The sequence below is a fragment of the Anopheles nili genome, chromosome 3, assembly GCF_943737925.1.
Source record: "Anopheles nili chromosome 3, idAnoNiliSN_F5_01, whole genome shotgun sequence".
In the NCBI taxonomy this organism is placed as follows: Eukaryota; Metazoa; Arthropoda; class Insecta; order Diptera; family Culicidae; genus Anopheles; species Anopheles nili.
The window spans coordinates 643,830-664,486 of record NC_071292.1 but is presented as its reverse complement, the minus strand read 5'-3'; the positions used below and the strand labels follow the sequence as shown (position 1 = coordinate 664,486).

At 38.0% G+C, this 20,657-nt stretch overlaps 3 protein-coding genes across 7 annotated transcripts; 1 reads left to right on the top strand and 2 right to left on the bottom strand.

Annotated features, from left to right (window-relative positions):
- Positions 1–514: 514 nt before the first annotated feature.
- On the bottom strand, positions 515–10,953 carry LOC128725521 (synaptotagmin 1). 2 transcript variants are annotated; one of them, XM_053819273.1, is made up of 8 exons: positions 10,803–10,953; positions 10,057–10,337; positions 9,692–9,790; positions 9,419–9,613; positions 8,767–8,943; positions 5,137–5,254; positions 4,857–4,990; positions 515–2,822 (listed from the first exon to the last, which is right to left on the bottom strand). In XM_053819273.1, exons 1-8 carry the CDS (start codon positions 10,951–10,953, stop codon positions 2,631–2,633), a joined length of 1,347 nt encoding a protein of 448 aa, XP_053675248.1. In that variant the 3' UTR covers positions 515–2,630. The 2 variants fall into 2 exon arrangements, with proteins under 2 accessions (XP_053675248.1, XP_053675249.1); XM_053819274.1 differs by lacking the exon at positions 10,803–10,953 and having other exon boundaries at positions 10,090–10,126.
- Positions 10,954–12,443: 1,490 nt separating this feature from the next.
- LOC128727648 (serine palmitoyltransferase 2) lies at positions 12,444–14,652 on the bottom strand. Its single transcript, XM_053821579.1, has 8 exons — positions 14,566–14,652; positions 14,379–14,493; positions 14,254–14,309; positions 14,031–14,185; positions 13,818–13,963; positions 13,208–13,752; positions 12,872–13,134; positions 12,444–12,799 (listed from the first exon to the last, which is right to left on the bottom strand). The coding sequence occupies exons 1-8, from the start codon at positions 14,650–14,652 to the stop codon at positions 12,583–12,585; spliced, it is 1,584 nt and encodes a 527-aa protein (XP_053677554.1). The 3' UTR covers positions 12,444–12,582.
- A 763-nt stretch (positions 14,653–15,415) lies between these two features.
- LOC128727066 (reticulon-1-A) lies at positions 15,416–20,332 on the top strand. 4 transcript variants are annotated; one of them, XM_053820930.1, is made up of 6 exons: positions 15,416–15,995; positions 16,591–16,626; positions 18,221–18,428; positions 18,513–18,721; positions 18,792–18,897; positions 18,961–20,332. In XM_053820930.1, the coding sequence occupies exons 1-6, from the start codon at positions 15,416–15,418 to the stop codon at positions 19,013–19,015; spliced, it is 1,194 nt and encodes a 397-aa protein (XP_053676905.1). In that variant the 3' UTR covers positions 19,016–20,332. The 4 variants fall into 4 exon arrangements, with proteins under 4 accessions (XP_053676905.1, XP_053676906.1, XP_053676908.1 ...); XM_053820931.1 differs by lacking the exon at positions 15,416–15,995 and adding an exon at positions 16,363–16,482; XM_053820933.1 differs by lacking the exons at positions 15,416–15,995; positions 16,591–16,626 and adding an exon at positions 17,216–17,340.
- The last annotated feature ends 325 nt before the right edge of the window (positions 20,333–20,657 follow it).

Genomic DNA, 20,657 nt, shown 5'->3' with positions numbered 1-20,657 from the left:
GTTACTTTTTTGAAAAATTTCGGTTTTTCGCGAAAATTTTCGGATTTTTTGGAGATTTTTTTTCGGATCCGATCGGAGAAAATGTTACCTCTCAGCTGGTATGTGCTCCTGTTACTTTTTTGAAAAATTTCCGTTTTTCGAGGAAATTTTCTGATTTTTTGGAGATTTTTTTTCGGATCCGATCGGAGAAAATGTTACCTCTCAGCTGGTATGCGCTCCTGTTACTTTTTTGAAAAATTTCGGTTTTTCGAGGAAATTTTCGGATTTTTTTTCGGATCCGATCGGAGAAAATGTTACCTCTTAGCTGGTATGCGCTCCTGTTACTTTTTTGAAAAATTTTGGTTTTTCGAGAAAATTTTCGGATTTTTTGGAGATTTTTTTCGGATCCGATCGGGGAAAATGCTAGCTCTCAGTAGGTATGCTCTCCTGTTACTTTTTCGGATTATTTTCTTTGTACGATTCGGCGACATTGACGGATTTGAGCGAAAATGAAAAGGACTCGGGTTTTTTTTTATCATTTACACTTCAATACTTTATTTAGCGTTTGATTTACAATATCTTAATATACATACTCTCGCAATGCGTTTTTTTTTTGATAGATAAACATTATCTTATACATGTCTAATTATTGTTATATTTTTTAAAGATCTGCTTACTGTCGTTAAACACTCTCTAATGATCCGGAGTTATTTATTGGTAAAAGCTTGTCTATCCCTTGTTGCTGCAACCCGTTCCCGCACCAAGAGCATGTTATTTATTGATTCAATGTTGTGGAAATGTTGGATCCCATCATAAATTCATTCTCCCTTTCGATTGAAATGCGTATGTACTCCATGAACAAAAGTACTATGTAAACAAGGTCATACCAATATTTGAGAGATACAGTAACCTACGGTATATTGAACATCCTATAAACGTCTTGCTACCATGCTCTACGCTCAGGATGCGACTCTGTGTCTGTCTCAAGTGCCCTTTAAACCGCCTGTTGCGCTTGTAAACGCCTAAACGAACCGAACCCAAACGAGAATCTATCTAAAAACTAAACCCATAAAACCCGGCTTGGTAGTTTTGCTGCAGATTGTTGAAGATTTGTGTAGTGCTTGGGCCACAACTCGGCCTACAGCTAGGGAAAGGTATGCTATTCTTGCGCTTCTGCACGCCCTACAGTTTATGCACGAAAAAATTGAACTTATATTACGTTCCTTTCCGAAATACTGCTGCTTTGTAGTACAGTTGCTCAGATATTATTAACTTTGTAATGGTTATATATGCCTAATATGTTTAGTTAGATTATTTATTTAACAATAAATAGGTCAATAGCTTTCATATTATTCAACAAGAAATACAGACGGTACTTTTCCTTTGACTCACATTAATCTATTTCGTTTTTTCATCGTTATGTTGATGGGATGAAAACACGGATTTTTTTCTCTCTTGCCTTACGCTGGAGAAGTTTGTTACTTAGTTCATAGCATCTCGTTCCGATGGTCGTAAATATGTTTGCCTTCGTTTCAATCATAAATGCGTGCACGGATGCGTGTCGCAGGGGAGCGCCAAAATGCCAAAAAAGTCAACAACATCACAACAAACCAAACGAATCAGGTGCACCGTTCTACGTTCGTGAGTGTCAGCAACGAAAAGCCCTCCTAGCTAGAATCCGCTCGAATCTGTCCTGTCTGCTAGTGAAATGTGCGATAGTCCTCATTTTATGAGGCTACCGGATCCGTTTCTAGGAAGAGCGCATTTGCGTGGAATGTACAAATCAAATCTTACAAGCGGCGTCCTATCGATTACTAGTGTAATGTCTCCATGAGGGTATAACACGTCGTGTGATAATGGCTTTCGTTCGTTTTTTTTCTTCGTGATGCTTGCTTGCTTTGTATAACACGTCTATCTATTGTTCGTTTCGTGGGTTAAAACAATCTTGTTTGCGTCTTCGTTCTTCCACGGTCCGCTCGGTTCGGAGGGGGATGGGAAAGATGTACAGCTACGCTATCGACATGACTGATATACTCCTTCCACCGAACTACTTGCTCCGCTAGCTGTCTGACTGGTCTTGGAACGAGAACTAAATTCTGTGAATATTCTACCAGCTCCCAGAATCTCTACGTAACAGGAGCGTTAATACATGTATTTGTATGTGCCATGTTATCGCTACTAACCAAGATATACTGGGGCTCGTTCCTCTCATGTGCTAGGCTTGCGGCGTAGGGCCGACATTGCCCATGGGATGGTAGGGCGCCCACAGGTGACAGCGCCCCAAAGTGCTGGGGAACGGAACGATGTGGCGGGAAAGTTTGTGGAAGCATAACGGAAGGAGTAGGATTCAGGAGAGAATAGAGTGTACTGAAGAACGTTGACAAGGTTATTTTACAGTGCATGTAATTTGTAGCATGGTCACATATGCAAGTGCGCGCATCGCAGCTATCTTATCTATCTCTCGCTCTCGTTCTCGCTTTCGATCTTTCGCCCAATATCTCTCTCTCTAGCGCTTACTCGCTCGCTCTCTCTTGCTTTCTCTCTTTCTCTCTCTCTCTCTAACGCTTTCTCGCACGCTCTCTTGATCGATGGGGCTTGATCCCAGCTGTGTCGTCCTATGGTCGTCAGTGTGAGTGCTCGTTGTAGCCGCTTTAATCCTTCTTGTCATCATCAGGATCTTTCAGCGTGTGCCATTGGGCGATGGGGCGCCTGGGGGAGGCCAGCATGTCCGACCAGTGGCGCAGCTCCGTACCGCTAGCGTTGTATCCTAGGACTACCTTTCCGATGGGCTCCGACGTTCCGATACGATCATAATCCACGACGGTAACGACAAGATTCACTTTCTGTAGAAGCAAACACAGGGATTCGTTATTGAACTGTATCGCGTTCCCGCCAAGAGACGAACCGCAATGTACACATTGAATACGCATAGGTATATATATATAAATATATAGTAATACAGTAGGGGGAGAGGAACAGTTAGTGGTTGCTTGCATGAAAAAAGGACCATCAGCGATCGCGTACGACAGCACGTGACCGTAGGAGTGCCTCTGGTCCTGGTTGCATGCAATAATAATCATACGACAGAGGTTTTTACATAGGCTTGTTGTAGGTAGGTTTGGTAGAGAAAAAACTAGTTTGCATGAGTTGAAGTTGAGTTGCATTATGTGTGTGGTAGGTAAGGTGTACACTGTACAGTTTGGGGTTGGTTTGAGTTAGATACTTTTTTTTTGGGAGGCCTATACGGTGGCATGAAGGAGAACACTCACCAACCTTTATGGCTGTTCGAAGCGATCGAACAAGCGCTAAAAAATTGGTCTTGGCAACCCAAATTCAGCATAACTATACATAATTCAGTGTTTGCAAACTCCTTTTTTCTGCAGTATTAATCAGGTACATTGTAGTGGGGATTTGGTTGCCTACGTAAAGTCCTACTGGATTCGTGGTACATTTTATTTGTTTGATGTTGATCTGTTTTAAATACTGGTACACGGAAATGTATAATACTCGATCAAAACTGTGTTTCGTATTACGGAATATGTAGAATGCAGTACGCGCAGTGTGTTGCATTTAAACTAATGACAACCATTCCAAGCTTACAGCACCAGTGCCGCCGGCTAGGTCGAGGGCGACGATTAACCAGCTGCAAGAATCAGTAAGACTTTCGGGCATGTTAGCAATGTTAGGTTTTTTCTGCCTCTCTTTGCTGTTGTTTCTGCCGTGTGTCATTATCTAGTTTGACCTTCCCAGGTGTTGTTGTGATTGTGGATTTGGTTGTTTGAACTAGACAAAGGAAGTGTCTAAAAAATGTCACGCTTCTGGAATTGGCATGAACAACGTTTAAAATCGTCTCGAACAAGACGTTCCCGATGCACCGTCCGCCAACGGAGTGGCGGCCAGCATTCGGGTTCTTGGTGGGAGAGGATTTTAAAATTGCCTGCGGAGGAGTTCGTTCTGTTTTCCTTTTTTCTTCTTCTTTTGCTATGCATGTATGAAGTGTGTATTTATATTTGATACGTTATAGGTGTTTGGTAGCAGTATGTATATGTTGTTAAACACTTCAACCCAGAGTGCTGTATTTTGTTGTTAAACAATATAACACCTCTTTGCTACAACACATAATAACTAGTTAAGTTATGTTACTCACAAACATTGCCATACGAATAACACAATACCAATACGGGGAGTTTAAATTTCAGAAAGAAGGAGGAGTTTGTGGAATGGCGCGCAGCAGCTAAAACGTATGATTTTTTTTTTGTTTTTACAAAAAAAGCAAACCAAAAACACTCAGAAAGGGGTTTTCTGAGAGCACAACAAGAAGAAAAAAAAGACACTCAACACATCAATCGTGTTTGAGAATAACGGTACAACAAATAATACTTAGGAGACAAGATATTCGCATCATAGTAAATTTAGTGTCACGGTTAATTGTACTTGGCTACTGTACGTTTACTTTACGGGTTTACGGGTGCACTTTAGGCGTTTGACTCATACCACTGTTGTTATACTAACATTCATCGCTACAAATGTTAAGCTCATCCCGGAGCGGCTTACAGAAACGATAAATGATAATCATATTGAACAGAACACCGACCAATTATTTAAGTGTCCAGTGCGTAACATAAAAAAACATACGCTGCAATACTGCTACACCGTACCGAGAACAGAAAAAAGGCTGACATTATGTCAAAAAGGGATCATGCTTTTAGATAGACAAAATTGCAGAGAGTATTGTACAATATTTTAGTAAGGTTGTCCAGGCAAAATTCTGACAAAGGATTCTATGCTTTTGGCTCGAAATATATATATATATATACAATATATAAATACAACACAACACAGAATTTTATATGATAGTAGAATACATTCTCGCATACTTGTATTTGTTCGAAAGGAACTTCAAATGAGAACGACTCATTGTAGTAGGGGTTTAGTGTACATTTTTTGATACTAGTCTTTTTCTTTTTCAAACGCTTTCCATTCTGCATCAGGGCTATCTTGACGTAAGGATCTAGAAAAGAGAGAAAGTCATTAACATTATTTGGAGCAGCAATATTTGCCCATCTGGCATCTGATCCTAAAGCATTGAAAACTTAAAACAAACAAACAAACAAACAAGTAAACCAATATTATGGTGTAGTGTTAAAAATAGCCCACCTGATAATCCGCCAACATCCATTTTTTTGAGATTTTTCGCTTCCAAGATAACGACAGTTAATTTACCTGCAGTGGGTACATAGCGTAACGAGAAGCAAATATCTCCCAACTTATTTTCCTGTAAGAATAACAAGTAAACCAAATGTTTTGTGTCAAACATATTATATCTTGCGGAACGAAAGCGACATATTGTTTTCTAGCGGCACAGTCATATAAAATCAACCAAAAAAGACATCTTTAGGATATCATGCTTTTTTGATTCTATTAAAACCAGCGGCAAATTTAATGAATAATTGGGATATTTGATCACTACGTGCTTCTAAGTTTTAGCATTTACAATTTAAATGTACCACTCAGCGATATTTGAATCAAAATATTAATTGGGATTTTATGCGTTGTACATTCTTTTTCTATATCATAAGGCGGATGCAGTTCTATACAGTATGTTGTAAACGAATGAGCATATATTTGGTTGGTGGGTTATGTTCAGGTTCACTATCGCTCTGTTGTTGTTAGTTGGTAAGCACAAAGATACGTTCGCACTCATTCTACCTGGAGAGACTGCACTAGGTGTGGTAGGTGAAGGTATTGTCTTTTTTTGCACACTCTTTCTACCGTTCTCTTGTGTTGACATCCTTATGTTACAGTTACAGGATTGGTTACTCGCGTAGTCGAACAGCGAAAAGCGTACTATGTATGCTAAGGTGGTTCATAAACGCACTCGATGCTGCTTAATTTAAAGGCACCAGAACTGGACAGGAGCACGCTTTGAGACGAGACTTTTATTCGTTTAATGTTATAACGTATGTTGAGGATCAATATTGAATCTATTTCGTTTCCATATGTATTTTTAATGCAAAAAATGGCCAAACACTGTAAAGCGTTTTGCTACTGCTAAAATATGTTGCATCAATCGATTATATTTCGTTCTAAAAGTGTATCTAGCGATCGAAAGGATCCGAATGTGTACTTCTTGGTCACCTACGAAACATGTCGTGTTTTCGATGAAGCACTAAACATCACAAGAAAAGGTGTCTTACTTTGGAAGCCAACACTACTAACTGGTAGTAATATTGGCATGGAGGAGAATCAACATTTACTGTATTAGTGTTCCCTCCCAAACGCATATTCAAACGACACGGAGAATTGTTATGGGAGGTAAATAATGGGAATAATATTGCTTAAGTATGATTGTAAAAGGGAGAAACATTTCTATAATTTCATTTATGGCTACGGGTGGTCATCGTTAAATCAGCTTTTTACAGCGCCTTATGGAATTTCAACTATTGAACAAATGTACTACGCTAATGGGTAAAAAAACTATTGATATAGGAGATCCTAGTTGTTTCTATTCTCATAGATAATATATATTGGTGTTGTGGAAATATGCCACTAACGTTAACATATCTCACAAAATCAACAATTATACCAAGCACAGAGCCACATTTGGAAGCCAAAATTGCGCTCTACATTACACACTTCACTGGCTCGATATTGAAATGGCTATACTTTATGATTTGAAAGAACGAACACGCACTTTGAGATGTAACGTGTTGTTGCAAAAGTATGGAGTTAAATTTCGTTAAACAAAAAATGTACTCTCAGGAAGACACCCAGCTCAAATAAAATGGTAAAATAATGTTTTCTTGGTTATGAGAAATTTTAACATAAAAAGCACAAACGGAGATGGTTCAAGATGTGTGTTTTGCATACTTAATACAAAATAGAGTAAAGGAAACACAATCGATAAGCGTTAAAAGTAATGATTTGAGAAAAATTAATTAAAAAAGTAGTAATAAGCGTTAGTATCGAATCAGCAGTCTCGAAGAAGATTAGAAAAGTATAGAAAAGAAATTGAAAAAAAAACGTAGCAAACAAGAGTAGTCACGAAAGCTACGGTGGATTGAAATAATGAGGAGAAAAAGATGAATAGCAGCAAAAACTACAGTCGAGGGGGGGTAGCATGACGTTTCTTACGATGGATGGCAATATACATAATGGGTGACTGCATTCGTACTTCGTTATGGATTGTATATATGGCATTCTATGATCTCCAGATAAAACGCTACATATATCAAAGATAATTTCTAGAAACTACGCATATCGCTAATATAATTTAGCAGTGGATGACTTAATGGATAATGCAATATGCAGATCAAGGAACTAAAAAAAGTAAGGCAAGCTCTTTACAAGTGTAATTAATATGTTTTCATTCACAGCCACAGTAACTAAATCGAATATTGAACAGCATAGTCGATGGGATACGACGTGTGTCAACGTATGAATGGGTGGTTCTTAATTTAGGGCTTTCATTGGCCTTGAGCAGGCTCTGATTGTGAACTATTCATCTATGGCACACTGCTGTACAGAAAGCTGCACCAGTATCGTATGATTGTAAATAGTAAATTGCTGCTTGTTTCGAGATCAACAGTCACATGGTGAATCGGTTACCGGCAGATCACAAGTGACGGAAACAGGTGCGTACAATAAAGTATCATGGAATCGATTCAATCGATCCGATAGGAAACTAAGCAAAAAAGAGACATTTCCTTCAATAAATTTACTTGTAGGGTAGTTTCATTAAACACACATGTTTTACATTACACAAAGCTATACAAAAGCCAATACAATCAAACAATATACAGCAGCACTTAAACTGGGTAAGGTGGTATTTGAATAGTTCTTGATGGAAACAATACTTACGTGTAATGGTTTTTATCGAGTTATATATTTTGAAGCAGTTACATGCATATAAAATATGTTAGATTTTTTTTTTTGATGTAGACACAACCATTCACAGGCGTAAGCACAGCAGAGAAAATTTGAGGAAAAAGAAAAAAAAAACAATTTACGTCAATTAAATTAGTTTTCAAAAATCAATCAATCGGACCTCGATAGAAAAACTTAAAACTATTTCAAATAGTGTTCATTCAACTCATTTCAACAATAACCCGATTTGGATCGGTTTCTTCCGGTAGAGATTCGCAGTTCGAGTGGTTTTTTTATCAATAATTATTCAATGGTTGTCTTATTGTTCAAATGAATTGAATAGAGTGTATCGCTTGACAAAAATTTAGTGTAAAGTATTGATTACAGCTCTCAGAACAATGAAAGTTTAATATAAAGCTGTAGAAGATTGAAAAAATAAATTAAAAGAATAATAGTTTCATAGTATGAATATCACGTCAAATAGAAAAATATGCTAACATGTAAGCAATATATGAGGAATGAAATGTAATTCAAATTAATCCAAATCAATAATTATATGATTTCTATTGACGACTATTTATCAGAGATTAGATCGTATCAAATGAGTAGGATTTGAACTGGGTGTAAGTAAAAATAGGAAATAGAACAGATATATCGAATGTGTACCAACGTACGACCGCAAAGAGACCTCGTTAGCTGATCGTACACAATCACGCAATAGATAAAATATATACTCATCGCAGACAATCAAAGAATCAGAATAGGGCGCTGTTCTGTCCGTTCACTGTCAACACTGGTAACCATATTTCGATTTCAGGCATATTAAAGCTGTATCCAGGCTTATTAAGAGTTCACTGATCAGTTTGTTGAAAATCCAACTATTGTGTGAGTATCGAATGCCACTTGATAAAATGCACGTACCTGCCCGCCTTCGCCCTCAACGCTCTGCAGTTCTCTCCATTCTTCGATGGTTTGTGCCAAATCAATCTGGCAAAGCGGTACCTTGACCTCACCGATTTGATCATGCTTAGAGAAGCGATCAAAGTCGAAAATGGCGAATACCAGCGTCTTGTTCATGGCTTCTGCGTACGGGAGACTCTGTGAGAAGAAACAATTGGCAAACAAAACAAAGCTTTATTCCCTTTGCTCTCTGCGTTCTGTCGATACTTACTATTTATTACAAGGCAAACATACGCGTGTACGCTAGACATTATGCTAATTTTACATTTTTGCTATGACTCATTCGTATAAGCTTTTACGCGCATCATCACTTCATCTATTTCAAATATAACGAATGAGCTAAGGCTAAGAGATGATCATGTTTTGTTAAAGTATATACGTGTGTTTGGTTTAAGATGGCACTGCCTGGTGCAGTTAATATGGCAATTAATGCATTTTCGAATTTATGGAAATGCTTGTATGCATTGCGATGTTCGTATTCTTGCTATCTTCGCATAAGATTACTGAAACTCTACACACTTGATTTAAATGTAACGTGCAAGTTAAGGTATCAAACCGTTTGTTTACTGCCATTGTGTTACATCAATTATAAAACGATTCCCACCCCGCTTACCTTGAACGTGAAAGATTCGTTAAACACTGGATTCAGAGTTTTTCGATGAACTTTCGTTTCAAATTTTTTCTTTTTGTCCGGCAGAAGGTACACTTTCACGTACGGGTCAGAAGTTCCACCCATATCCAGGGCTGGAAGTTCTTCAGCTTGTATCACGGTCACGGTGAGAGCATTCGAATTGAAATCGTACTCCAGCTGGAAAAGGCGGATAATGCATTATTGACGTATATGGACGCATCACTCGTTCGTGACGATTGTTCGTTCGGTAATTACCTTGTATTGCAATTTGCCCAGTTTTTGCTCACTTTGCTTGCTTTCACCCTCGTCTCCTTCCTCAGCATTCTCCGTAAGCTCTTCCATATCGGGTTGCACCTTCAAATCAGTTCAGTGAGTGTATGAAGTCGACAAATGGTGGGGGGAAGGGAAGGAAGTAGAAAGTAAACCGTATAATATATTAGAATGGGATTTTTCACGGTTCAAAACGAGAGCTACGTTACAACACAATCTAACATTAACATTCATCTAAAGTTGGTTCAGCTTTAAAGAGGGGTTTACAACGATACAACATTTTTAGTGAGAATACACGATTACAATGCACCTGTACACTGACACTTAATGAATGAGATTCTACTGAATACCTTTTCTTTGTATGCTGAACCTAATAATTGTACCGATTTCAAATCAACTCCTTTCATGCCCTTCTTGCCATCTTTGGATCGTCTCTTTCGGAAGCAGCGCCGGATGCAGAAACCGCAAATGCCCAGGATAATTAGTACTACTACGATGATAATAGAAACGAGTCCCCACGTCGGGATGCCCATCTCATGAGCTAACGCCTCCGTCATCTCGGCCGCCTTGTCTCCCAGCTTCTCGGCTTCCCCCTTCGTAGGCGACGAAGTGCTGAAATCCTCATTCTCATCTGAAAGGATTAAAGTTCGAACCTCGAGTCATTAAATAATGCATTGACATTCAACGTCATTACAGTTGCGCGTGAGTTTGATAAGGATGTGAGGCATGAGATGATGGTGATTCTTCACCAATGGGTGGTAACAACTTTAACGTCTTAATCATATCCAAAGAGATATTAATGGTACTTGTACCCCTTTCTGCTGCTATATTTAAAGTTGATCACACACACACAATACTCAGTCTTGCACACATACCCATACCCATTCACGCCAACGCATATACAGTTATTTCGAATGAGCAAGGATACTCATGTGTAAGCTTGGAATATTTCGTTGTACTTTTTAAGCATTATGACTCAGTGTCATTATATAAGCGCAAATCATGGTTCCACAGGTTCGTGATCATTGTCAAAAAGGATCAGCATGAAAACTGTACCTAATCATAACGGATATTGGATGAGAGCGACAAGACTTACCCAGCTCAAGCTCTGACTCCGTTGTGGTCGTGTGGTGCTTTTGCTTGTGTCCAAATATTTTCGTAGCTAGTGTACTAGCTACATCCGCAAGCTTTGCCGCATCGGATTCCGCCTCAGCGTCCCTCTTCCACAAACGACTATTGGGAGCCATTTTAGTTGTTTTTTTTTCTGAAATTAACGCACTTATTAATCACTCCATGAAATCGTTGCCTATCGTACGGTAACGTTTCGACACTTAAGCCCTTATCTTATTCACAGGTTAACGCATCGCAGTGACTTTTTTTTCTTCAGGACCATTTGCGAAGGGTATTGATCAGGTGATGGGATTTTCCAACTCTACCACAGCACAAAATTTACCTTCAAACTTGAACTATCGATTGAGATAACTCTTTAACGCTGCACTTCTTCGCTTCTAAGCAATCATGGTTGTTATTAGATCCCAATATGAGAAAAAAATATCGTTCTAATCGCTTGAACAATGCCAATATATCCACTTTTGTACAGATGGAAATTCTTGGAGCAAAATTTTCACATCCTCAAGATGGTAGCTTTTGAACATGAATGAGAAAATCGATGCATATCAGAAAAGATTGTAAATGAAGTACATGCGCATTTCAAACTTGCATGCGTACGCAATTCTTGACAACTTACATTACGTCAAAGCGAGTCCTTTTACGCAAAGCGTTTGTAGAACAGTTTTAGCTACGATAATAGAACTATTTGCTGTTAGGTTCTTAAAGATGACTACTCAGTTATAATATGATATATTTTCAGTACAAAACTACCTCATATGCTCTGAATTTGCACTCCATAAGTGAGATTTATCACTGTACGCAGAAGCTATGCAGCTTCTTATTGTTATACAAGTTAGTAACGGTTACGTTTGGGTATGCTTAGTAAAGAATATCAAAATTCGCGAGAATTTTTAATTTTATGCATCATCCAACTGTAATAGCAGTTAAGCTTACACATGGAAGTGTCCTGTTTCAACTTTTAACCGAATACATTCCATTCAGTACAACTCAAGGAATACGTTATCGTTTGAATTTTGTTTTCAACTGAGAAATCTTGGAAACCTGTAATAGTAGCGACTACTGGGCGCTACAACCGTTCTACGGCAGCAATAATAGAAGATACTGGAACCAAATAAAAATAAACGCTGTTCTTTGGCCCTAAAGGTTTGGTTACGTTACATTCAGAATCGGACGAAGAATGTTATTTTCAGAAAAAGTTCCAGATGAATCGAATGTGAAATGTTGAATCAGGATAATTCATATCATATCATAGAAAATAAATGTTTCTTTAGATGTGGATGATTTTCTAGCCAAAAAAAACACTACTTTCAGTGCATGCTGAGCGATGCAAAACAGTAACGTAGCGTGTTTGCATAAAATATGTTTTATTTGAATAAAAATTGATCCAAATCAATGGAAACGCGGATTTTCTATCCTCATCGATAGAAACATTGATTTTCTATCATACGGTATGAATTACTCTGATTTGCAGCCAGCACTTTGCTCTGAAAACAAAGTTCAAGAAATCTACACAGTGGCACGTTAGTATGAACACCTGGAAGTCTGGATGTTTCTTTCAATTTGTAAAATACTCGTAGAATATTATTCGTTTTTGTACTGTTGTAATTAAAATACTATTGCAAGTGAAGTGAAGAAAGGTAGCTTATTTGTATGCATTTGTTCACTGGAACTGGAATAAAATCAATCATAAGCAACGTCATTGTTTTCGATTCACTTTCGATTTTAGGTTCTTTTTCACAGTTTCACTAATACTCGATGTGGCTTAAATTTTTTGGTTTGCGGGAATATTTCAAGCCCAAGGTATTCCCTATGCTGTCGATAACTGAGAGAGCGTAATCCAGCTGCTCTTTGGTGTGTGCTGCGGATAAGCAAAAGCGAATTCGCCCCTCCATAATTGGTGTCGCAGGAAAACCCACACCGACAACAGCAATGTTTTTAGCGGTTAATGTCCTAACAACAGCTCTGTAAAAAAACAACATATATCTAAGATGATCTGGCACACAACAGCCAAAATACCATTAGTATAATAGTTACCCAATTTTGGAAAACAAATACACCAGCATGGGGACAACCGGAGAATCTTCATGTCCATAAGTGATGACTCCAATTTGGGCTAACCGTTTTCTAAAATAGCGCGTATTTCGTGCTAATTGAGAAATGCGATTTTTACCTTCAGAAGATCCATCCAAGCCAAGAATGATCTTCATTGATGTCAAAATTTGTTGTGTCACTGGTGGCGACATGGAACTGGCATAGCAGTGAGCATGGCTATGAACTCTTAAAAAATTTATAAGACTCTAGAACGAAAAACATTACGAATACAATTTCACTTAGCTGTCACCTGGCGAGAACAGCAATAATCATTATTACCTTTTTACCGGCAATATAACCTCCGGCAGAACCAAAGCTTTTAGTAAAAGTACCCATGAGGATGTCTACATCGTTCGGATCGATCCCATAGTAGTCTAATACGCCACGCCCCGATGGTCCAGTAGCTCCAATGCTATGAGCTTCATCTAAGTAGATGTAAGCCTTGTATTTCTTTTTCAACGCTATTATCTCCGGGAGCTTTACGATGGATCCTTCCATACTGAATACTCCTTCCACGATAATAAGAATCTTTTTCCAAGGTTTGCCGCTACCCGGTTGTCCTGATATAATTGAATCCCGTAGCACTCGCTCTAGATCTTTCATGTTATTATGCTTGAATACCTTGGGCGTGGCACCGGAAAGTCTTAAGCCCAATATGATAGAGGCATGGTTTTTTTCATCACTAACCACCAAACAACCTGGAGAAATTAGTGTGGGTATGTTGAGAGAATTGGTTGCAAATCCCATGCCAAAGACGATTGCATCCTCAACGCCTAAAAATTTGGCTGTTAACAACTCCAGTTCATCGTGCAAAGGGTTTGTACCTGTCCAGATGATTGGTTAGAAATATACTGCGATTTGGTAGTCTATCAGGTCGTCAAAAGCTTACCTAGTTCTCTACGAGAGCTACAAGCTGCCAAACCATGCATTCGTATGCATTCTTCGGATTCATCGGCACATGGTCCTTCATTCTGCGCAAACCCAAGATAGTTGTACGATCCTAAGTTCAGGCATTTCGTCTCCGTTCCGGTAAATCTGAAATAAAAAGCGAAACGTTAAATGGCGCTCTGTAAAATAACAAGACCGGGCGATTTGAACGTACTGGAAAGACCATCCATAATCCTTGGTAATTCTATCTTTCAATACTACTTCTGAACCAGGAACACTGGAAATCGGACGATTCCAGCAGTCCTTAACACGTCGGTAAACATAGCGTAGGTAAAACTTTTCAAACGCATCGTAGAGTGGAACGTAGCCCTGAAAATGAATTATTTATGTTTTTTTGCAACGGAACCCATAAATTACTTGTGGTTAGCTGCACTTACGTCTCTGAACTTTTCAGTAGCCACTTTTGGTGTAAAAAAGAGTTGATTTATGTATCCTACGGAAAAAATCCTGTTTTAAACTTGCAGCTTTACATACATATTATTGTATTAAGATAAATACGTACCCAAAATCATCAGCAGATAAAAACCAAGGTATGTGAAACAAGCGGTATGTAACGGAACTTGTTCATAGGAAGACTTTTCTTCCAAATTATCTACCTTCTTTTTATGGAGCCCATTCTGTTGGAAAGAAATCAAGGTTTCCTTGCGATAAGATGATGGCACATTATTGATGATTCACGTATCATTTACCGTAATTTTTTTGCCATTGAGAACGTGTCCGGGAGGGTTCACAATGTTAATGGAATCTCCACTGTGAATAACGTTTGAAGATATCATGTTTCAGGACATGTAAATTGAACTATTTTAACACACAACTAATTTCACTACCAAAATTTATATCAGCCGCCACGATTTTTTTATTATGCTGTCTGTCAAAAAATCACCGATAAAAAATCACCTGGCTAAGAGGTTTATAACCCAAGTTTTAATAGTTACTAGTTGAAAGATATACATGTACATAGAACACGTATATGTGCAATGCTGGATATATGATGTAGTACTATTGATGGAAGTGCAGATTAGCTGTTCGTTACAAGAAATACATGAATTAGTAGGCTGAAGAAATAATATAATGAACTCCTAAAGTAGGAAAAAAGATAGTCATATAGAAAAACATCAGTTTAGCTTATTAAATTTGCTACTCAAATCAAATTGATTAAAAAAAATTGAATTTTGCAGTATTTTAATAATTCTTTTCTAAAATTTCTGAACTTAAGCTATTTGATCGGTAGGAATAGCTCTGCTGATCTCGCAAGATGGCTGCAAATCACAAAGTGCTAAATTGTACTGCAAACAGATTGCAGCTTAAAACTAGGTTTCTAAAATACAAGAATTTGATTGGTTAAAGGAATTTGAAATTTAATTTTGCACTCAAGTAAAATCTCTTCTGTAGAAGATAAACTTTTAGAACTTTCAAAATTGACATCCTTTTGGTGGAGTCTACGCATGCTCTACTGTGTTGAAAATGGTACAATAGATACCTGCTGCGTACAGAGGAATCAGGAAAGAACAGTTTCGTCCAGACACTATAGAAGAAAATATGCAAAGTTTCGTCATGGATAATTTCCAGGATAAATCTGAAAATTCTCTGATGGATTTCAGTTTTGAGAACATTGGTACGACTATCGGAACAGAGAGTACGCTCGATAACAAATCGGGAACAGCAGAAAATCGAGAAGATGATTTAGTGGTCACTAACCAGGATCCAGGCTCTAAGGTTAAAGATAGTGATGTTTTTGATGAGTGTATGCCAATGATGCAAAGCACGTATAGAGAGGAGCAGTTTAATGATAGAGATGAACCATTTTCGGTGGTCGAATCTGCAGTTACGCGAGATGTTATCAGCAAGCCAAGCAAACCTGAAAAGGTCGATGAAGTTGAAAGTGACTACATGAATCCGTACGCCAGCATACGATCGCAAAAAGACGAAAAATCTAGTGTCCCGGAGGAATCGGCGGCTGCAACATTTGATGAAGTTGCTGCCGAATTACCACCAGAACCGGAAATTCCAGTGATGAGCAATGTTTCCAATGTTTTCCAACAAGAAACGGGCCCAGTTGCATCCGAACCAGGTAACGAATGCATAAAGATCGAGCAAATGTTCAAGGAATATGGTCTGGGTAAGTTGCTACAAAAAGTAAAATAAAACAACCTGATTGCACGTATCCTTCTGCACCCATATGCCGGCATGATACAGTAGAATCCTGACCCAATGTTTCGGGCATGCGCGGTATGAACTATTGCGCACCAGCTTTTTCGACACTAGGGATTCATGGAAAATATATCCAGGGTATGGCCAGTAGTATTTGTGCAACAGTGGAAGGGTAAATGAATTTTATTTCGCGTGTCATAGCACAAAGGGGGATGTAAAAATCGATTTTCACATAGAACCATTTTGGAGACAACGAGCTCAGGAGTGGCAGAATAAACTTAGAAAAGAATATTTGAACCGCACCCTTTTCGAAACATCTAAAGACCATTGAGTGTAATTTAACTTTGTTCAAATATTGATTGGTGAAAGCTTGATATTATAGCTCGTAAATATGAACGGAACGGAAGGAAACTGTAAATCGACTCCACTATTTTTTTGCAGCGTGATCAATCCATGTATGTTCATTCAAAACTGTGTTCCCCATGTTAATTAGGCATAGTTATGCCATACATAGCAGTAAAGCATAAAACTAATTATAAAATGTTTTTTTTCTGTATTTGCAGATGCTTGGTTCAATCCAGCCAGACTACACCCAAAAGGTAAGCTTCTCTTGAGGACGAACAATGCAATTTTTGGGTTGCAAGAAACATTCAACGCCTTGCTTGGTGTACGGATGCGATGTACTGTTGAAGCGTTGACGATTTTGCAATTTCATAACGCATTTTTGAACAATATTCAGAAATGATACATTTTGTTAAAATACTACAAATAATTTTCTACTATTTGATTATTGTCATTTTGTCTGCACTGCGATAGGGGATAGTTGTCAAATTGGGATTTATGCAGCTAACATGTAATTTATTTACTCACGCTAGGGTAGTTCGGAAAATATGTTTACTATGCGAACATGTGTTCAACGCATATTAAAAAAGGGTACATTTTAAATATAATTTGCATTTTGGCTCAAATTTTATTATATCAAATAGATTGAGCTACTGTCATTCAAACTGGTGGTGAAATCAACCCGTTTGACAAACCCCAGCTGATTGCAAAGCCGGAATTCTTAAAAATAAAGCAGTGACGAAAAGTTATTAATAAACGTCCTCCTTAAACGGAATTAGTCTCAAATTTTAGTGAAGTGATTTACTTGGTACGACTCCCTAACATTTTTCCGCACGCAGTATTTAATAGGGAAGCAGAGATTGTCAAGATAGAATCAAAAAGTGAAAATCTAGTGAGACATAATACCATGGCGACGGTTTCGTTTGGAGATTTACTTGTTTTAAGTGCTAATGATTTCACCAAAGAAGGATGTAAGCGTTAATACTTTATTCGCAGCTGTATAATGTGAATCTGTTTCCAAAATTGTTGTAGAAACGTTCAATCAAAAATTAATTCCATGTTAGGAATAGAAATGCCGTGAGCCGAGAAACACGAACTATTTATAGTTATTTGTGAGGTGCATTTTATGAAGTGCATCTTCCTAATGATTCCTGGTTTACAAAGTATCAGTACATTAATTGCTTATTAAATTTTGTGCACGAAACGATTTTAGGCAAGTTGCCGCCTAACTTACCGTTGGTATTCACAATCCGATCGTCGTTAACGCGATTTTTCGCTACATCGCAACTGTTGCACGATGTTTGGGAACACTGCACAAAAACTCAGGAAAGAAAGTTGTGGAGCTGGGTTTGCTCAATATGTTTACGATGTTTTCCTTTCGACAGCATAGCCCGAGTTGAAAGTAGTTTCTTTTTCTTTTTCATCGCACCGGAGAACGGTATCAACCAAGGATTAAGTGCCTGGTTGGAAGTTAAACCGCTCTGTTACGTGCTTGCATTACGACGAAGTGCATCTCAAATTTGGTTGAAGATGGTTAAAAAACAAAATTCACGCTATTCGAATGGTAACGGCAATTATAGCCGTGTCGATTTGCCACCGCGCGGTCCAGGTAAATACAGGTGGCTTCGATTTATAACTGAAGCAGGGGGTGGCTGCATAATAACTTTAAGCGGGCCAAGCATGAGCTCGACGAGTTGTCTTTGGCAACGTGTCAATATGTGCGAAATCGTGACCGAACCGAGTTCAAATCAACTTTACCTGTAGACTTGGCAAATGATTCCAAACCGTTGTGTTCATTTATGTGAGTTACTCCCACAGGTTTTTTTTAATTGTTGTTTTTGTACTTTGCAGTGGAATCTCTTATTTACTGGCGTGATGTGAAGAAATCCGCGGTAGTATTCGGTGGCGGTCTTGCTATCTTGCTGGCGATGTCGCTTTTCTCCTTGATCAGCGTGTTTTCGTACCTCTCGTTGCTGGCCCTAGCAGGAACAATATCGTTTAGAATCTACAAAAATGTTCTTCAGGCAGTTCAGAAAACCTCCGAGGGCCAACCATTCAAGTAACTAAAACAACTCCAGCATCACTGAAAATTTTACAAAATCTATACTTAAAAAACTTCCTTACATAATTTTTATTGAAACAGGGAGTACTTGGACATGGATCTCACATTGTCGCAAGAGAAAGTGCAACAATTGACTACTGTAGCAGTGGCCTACGTGAATGCATTGTCGACTGGACTGCGTCGCCTGTTTTTGGTGGAGGATCTCGTTGATTCTATTAAGTTCGGAGTATTATTGTACTGGCTCACGTATGTGGGAGCAATTTTCAACGGCATTACCTGCGTTATGATTGGTAAGTTTTATCTTCGAAATACCCTAAGGTTATTTTACATGACAAATCACAATCGTTTTATGGATTTCAGGATTCGTAGCACTGTTCACCTTGCCAAAAGTATATGAAAACAACAAGCAATCGATTGACACTCATATAGAGATGGTTCGAAGCAAACTCCAAGAAATCACAGAGAAGTAACTATCCCCGTAGCAAAGGTTCTAATGTTTCATTTATTTAACAATTGTATATGCTTTCAGAGTAAAAGCAGCCGTACCACTGGGAAAGAAGGCGGAAACTGATAAAAATAAGTAAAGATGTACTTTTTCAGCAATTTGAATCTTTTTTGAAGGCACAACCGCCGTCGGTGAAACGAATATTGCTAAGCAGGATATTATTAGCATTCGAATATTTACTGTTGTTTGTGAATTGCTTTCAAGGTTTTACGCAATATTTCCGTTTTGAATTCGCTTTCTAGTACCATCATAAAAAGCGTGAAGGGATACAAATCAAAATTTTACTGTGCATAGACTTCCTTATAAATATATGTATGTATTTGTGCATAGACTTCCTTATGAACAGCATTCATAACGCCGGTTCTGATTATTGGCCAAACGAACAACATGCAGCCGTGGATGTTTGAATACGAATGAAATCGTCATTGAGATTAAGTGGTCCGCTGTGTAGCAGAAGACGTCGTGTTATTCTCTAAAGAAAATATAAAACACTTTGAAATTGCGTGTGATTATAATGAAATTGAGCGTTAAGCATGCTTTGTTGCCAAGGCCGTGAGTGCCACGTTTTGTTTTAAAAATTGAATTGCGTCCTGTGAGTATTTTAAATCATCGTTGGTTTATACGTGTATTGTTTCGCTAAGCCTTTGTTTCGACAAAAAAAGTTACATGTCACAAAAAGAGGTGAAAGCTAGCTGTAGGCTGATGCAACACTCCATGTAGAATTTACAGCACATGCTTAAAGTACACTATAGAAACATTGGAAATCAATATTGCAAATCTCAAATATGGATTAAATATACTGGTAATAATCACAACAGCATTAAACTAAATGTTTCGCCATAGCTAGAAAATAAAACTACAAACATTTCTATCTTACGCACCGTTGTTTTACTTGTGAAAAATCAAAGCTCAAATAGAGTATTTGAGCGTGTCAAATATTGGCATGTATAAAAAAATGTTTATATTACCTCTTTTAATTTTGATTTCAATGGGCAAAGTGCTGTCGTCTTCTTTTGCAGATAGGTGTTGAGGCTGTACTCTTTCAGTTGCAGATCATTTACTGGAAACGAAACAAGTGCTATTGAAGACTTAACATTTGAATTGGGCCAGTAGGATACGAACACGTGTCACCTGAGTTAGAGTCGGTACAATTTTTTTATTGTAACAATCAAATTCGATCGTTTACTTTCCATGGATGTGTTAAATAAATGGTTGCCTCCCCCCGGCCAAATTTGAGAAAGCAATTTTTGTCACGAGTTACCGAACGATATGAATGTCGTAGAATCAATGCTGTAATATAACGGCAAAGTACACCGTATCGAAAATATAAGTAATATGGAAAGTGAGTAACATGTGATAACATTTTGGATTATTCTCTAACGAATCTAAACTCCATAAGGCCATATCCTGTGCTTTCTTGTAAAAAAATGGTTTTGTCTTACAATTGGAAATCAATAAATGCTTTTTATTCAATGTCAAGTTTCAATAAGGTCAAATTAGAAAATTTATTGAATTCTTTTTATGGTAACATATGTATTTTTCCAAATATAGTGCGATATTTACATGATACTAATAATAGTGCGATAGTACAACCGAGTTTTTCTTGAAGTACTTTAAAAGTTTAATATGCAACAGTTCAAAAATTGTTTTAGAAATAAAAATTAACAATGATGCAAGATATTCTCGTTTTTCGATGGGCTTGTGTAATGCAAGGCGCCGTC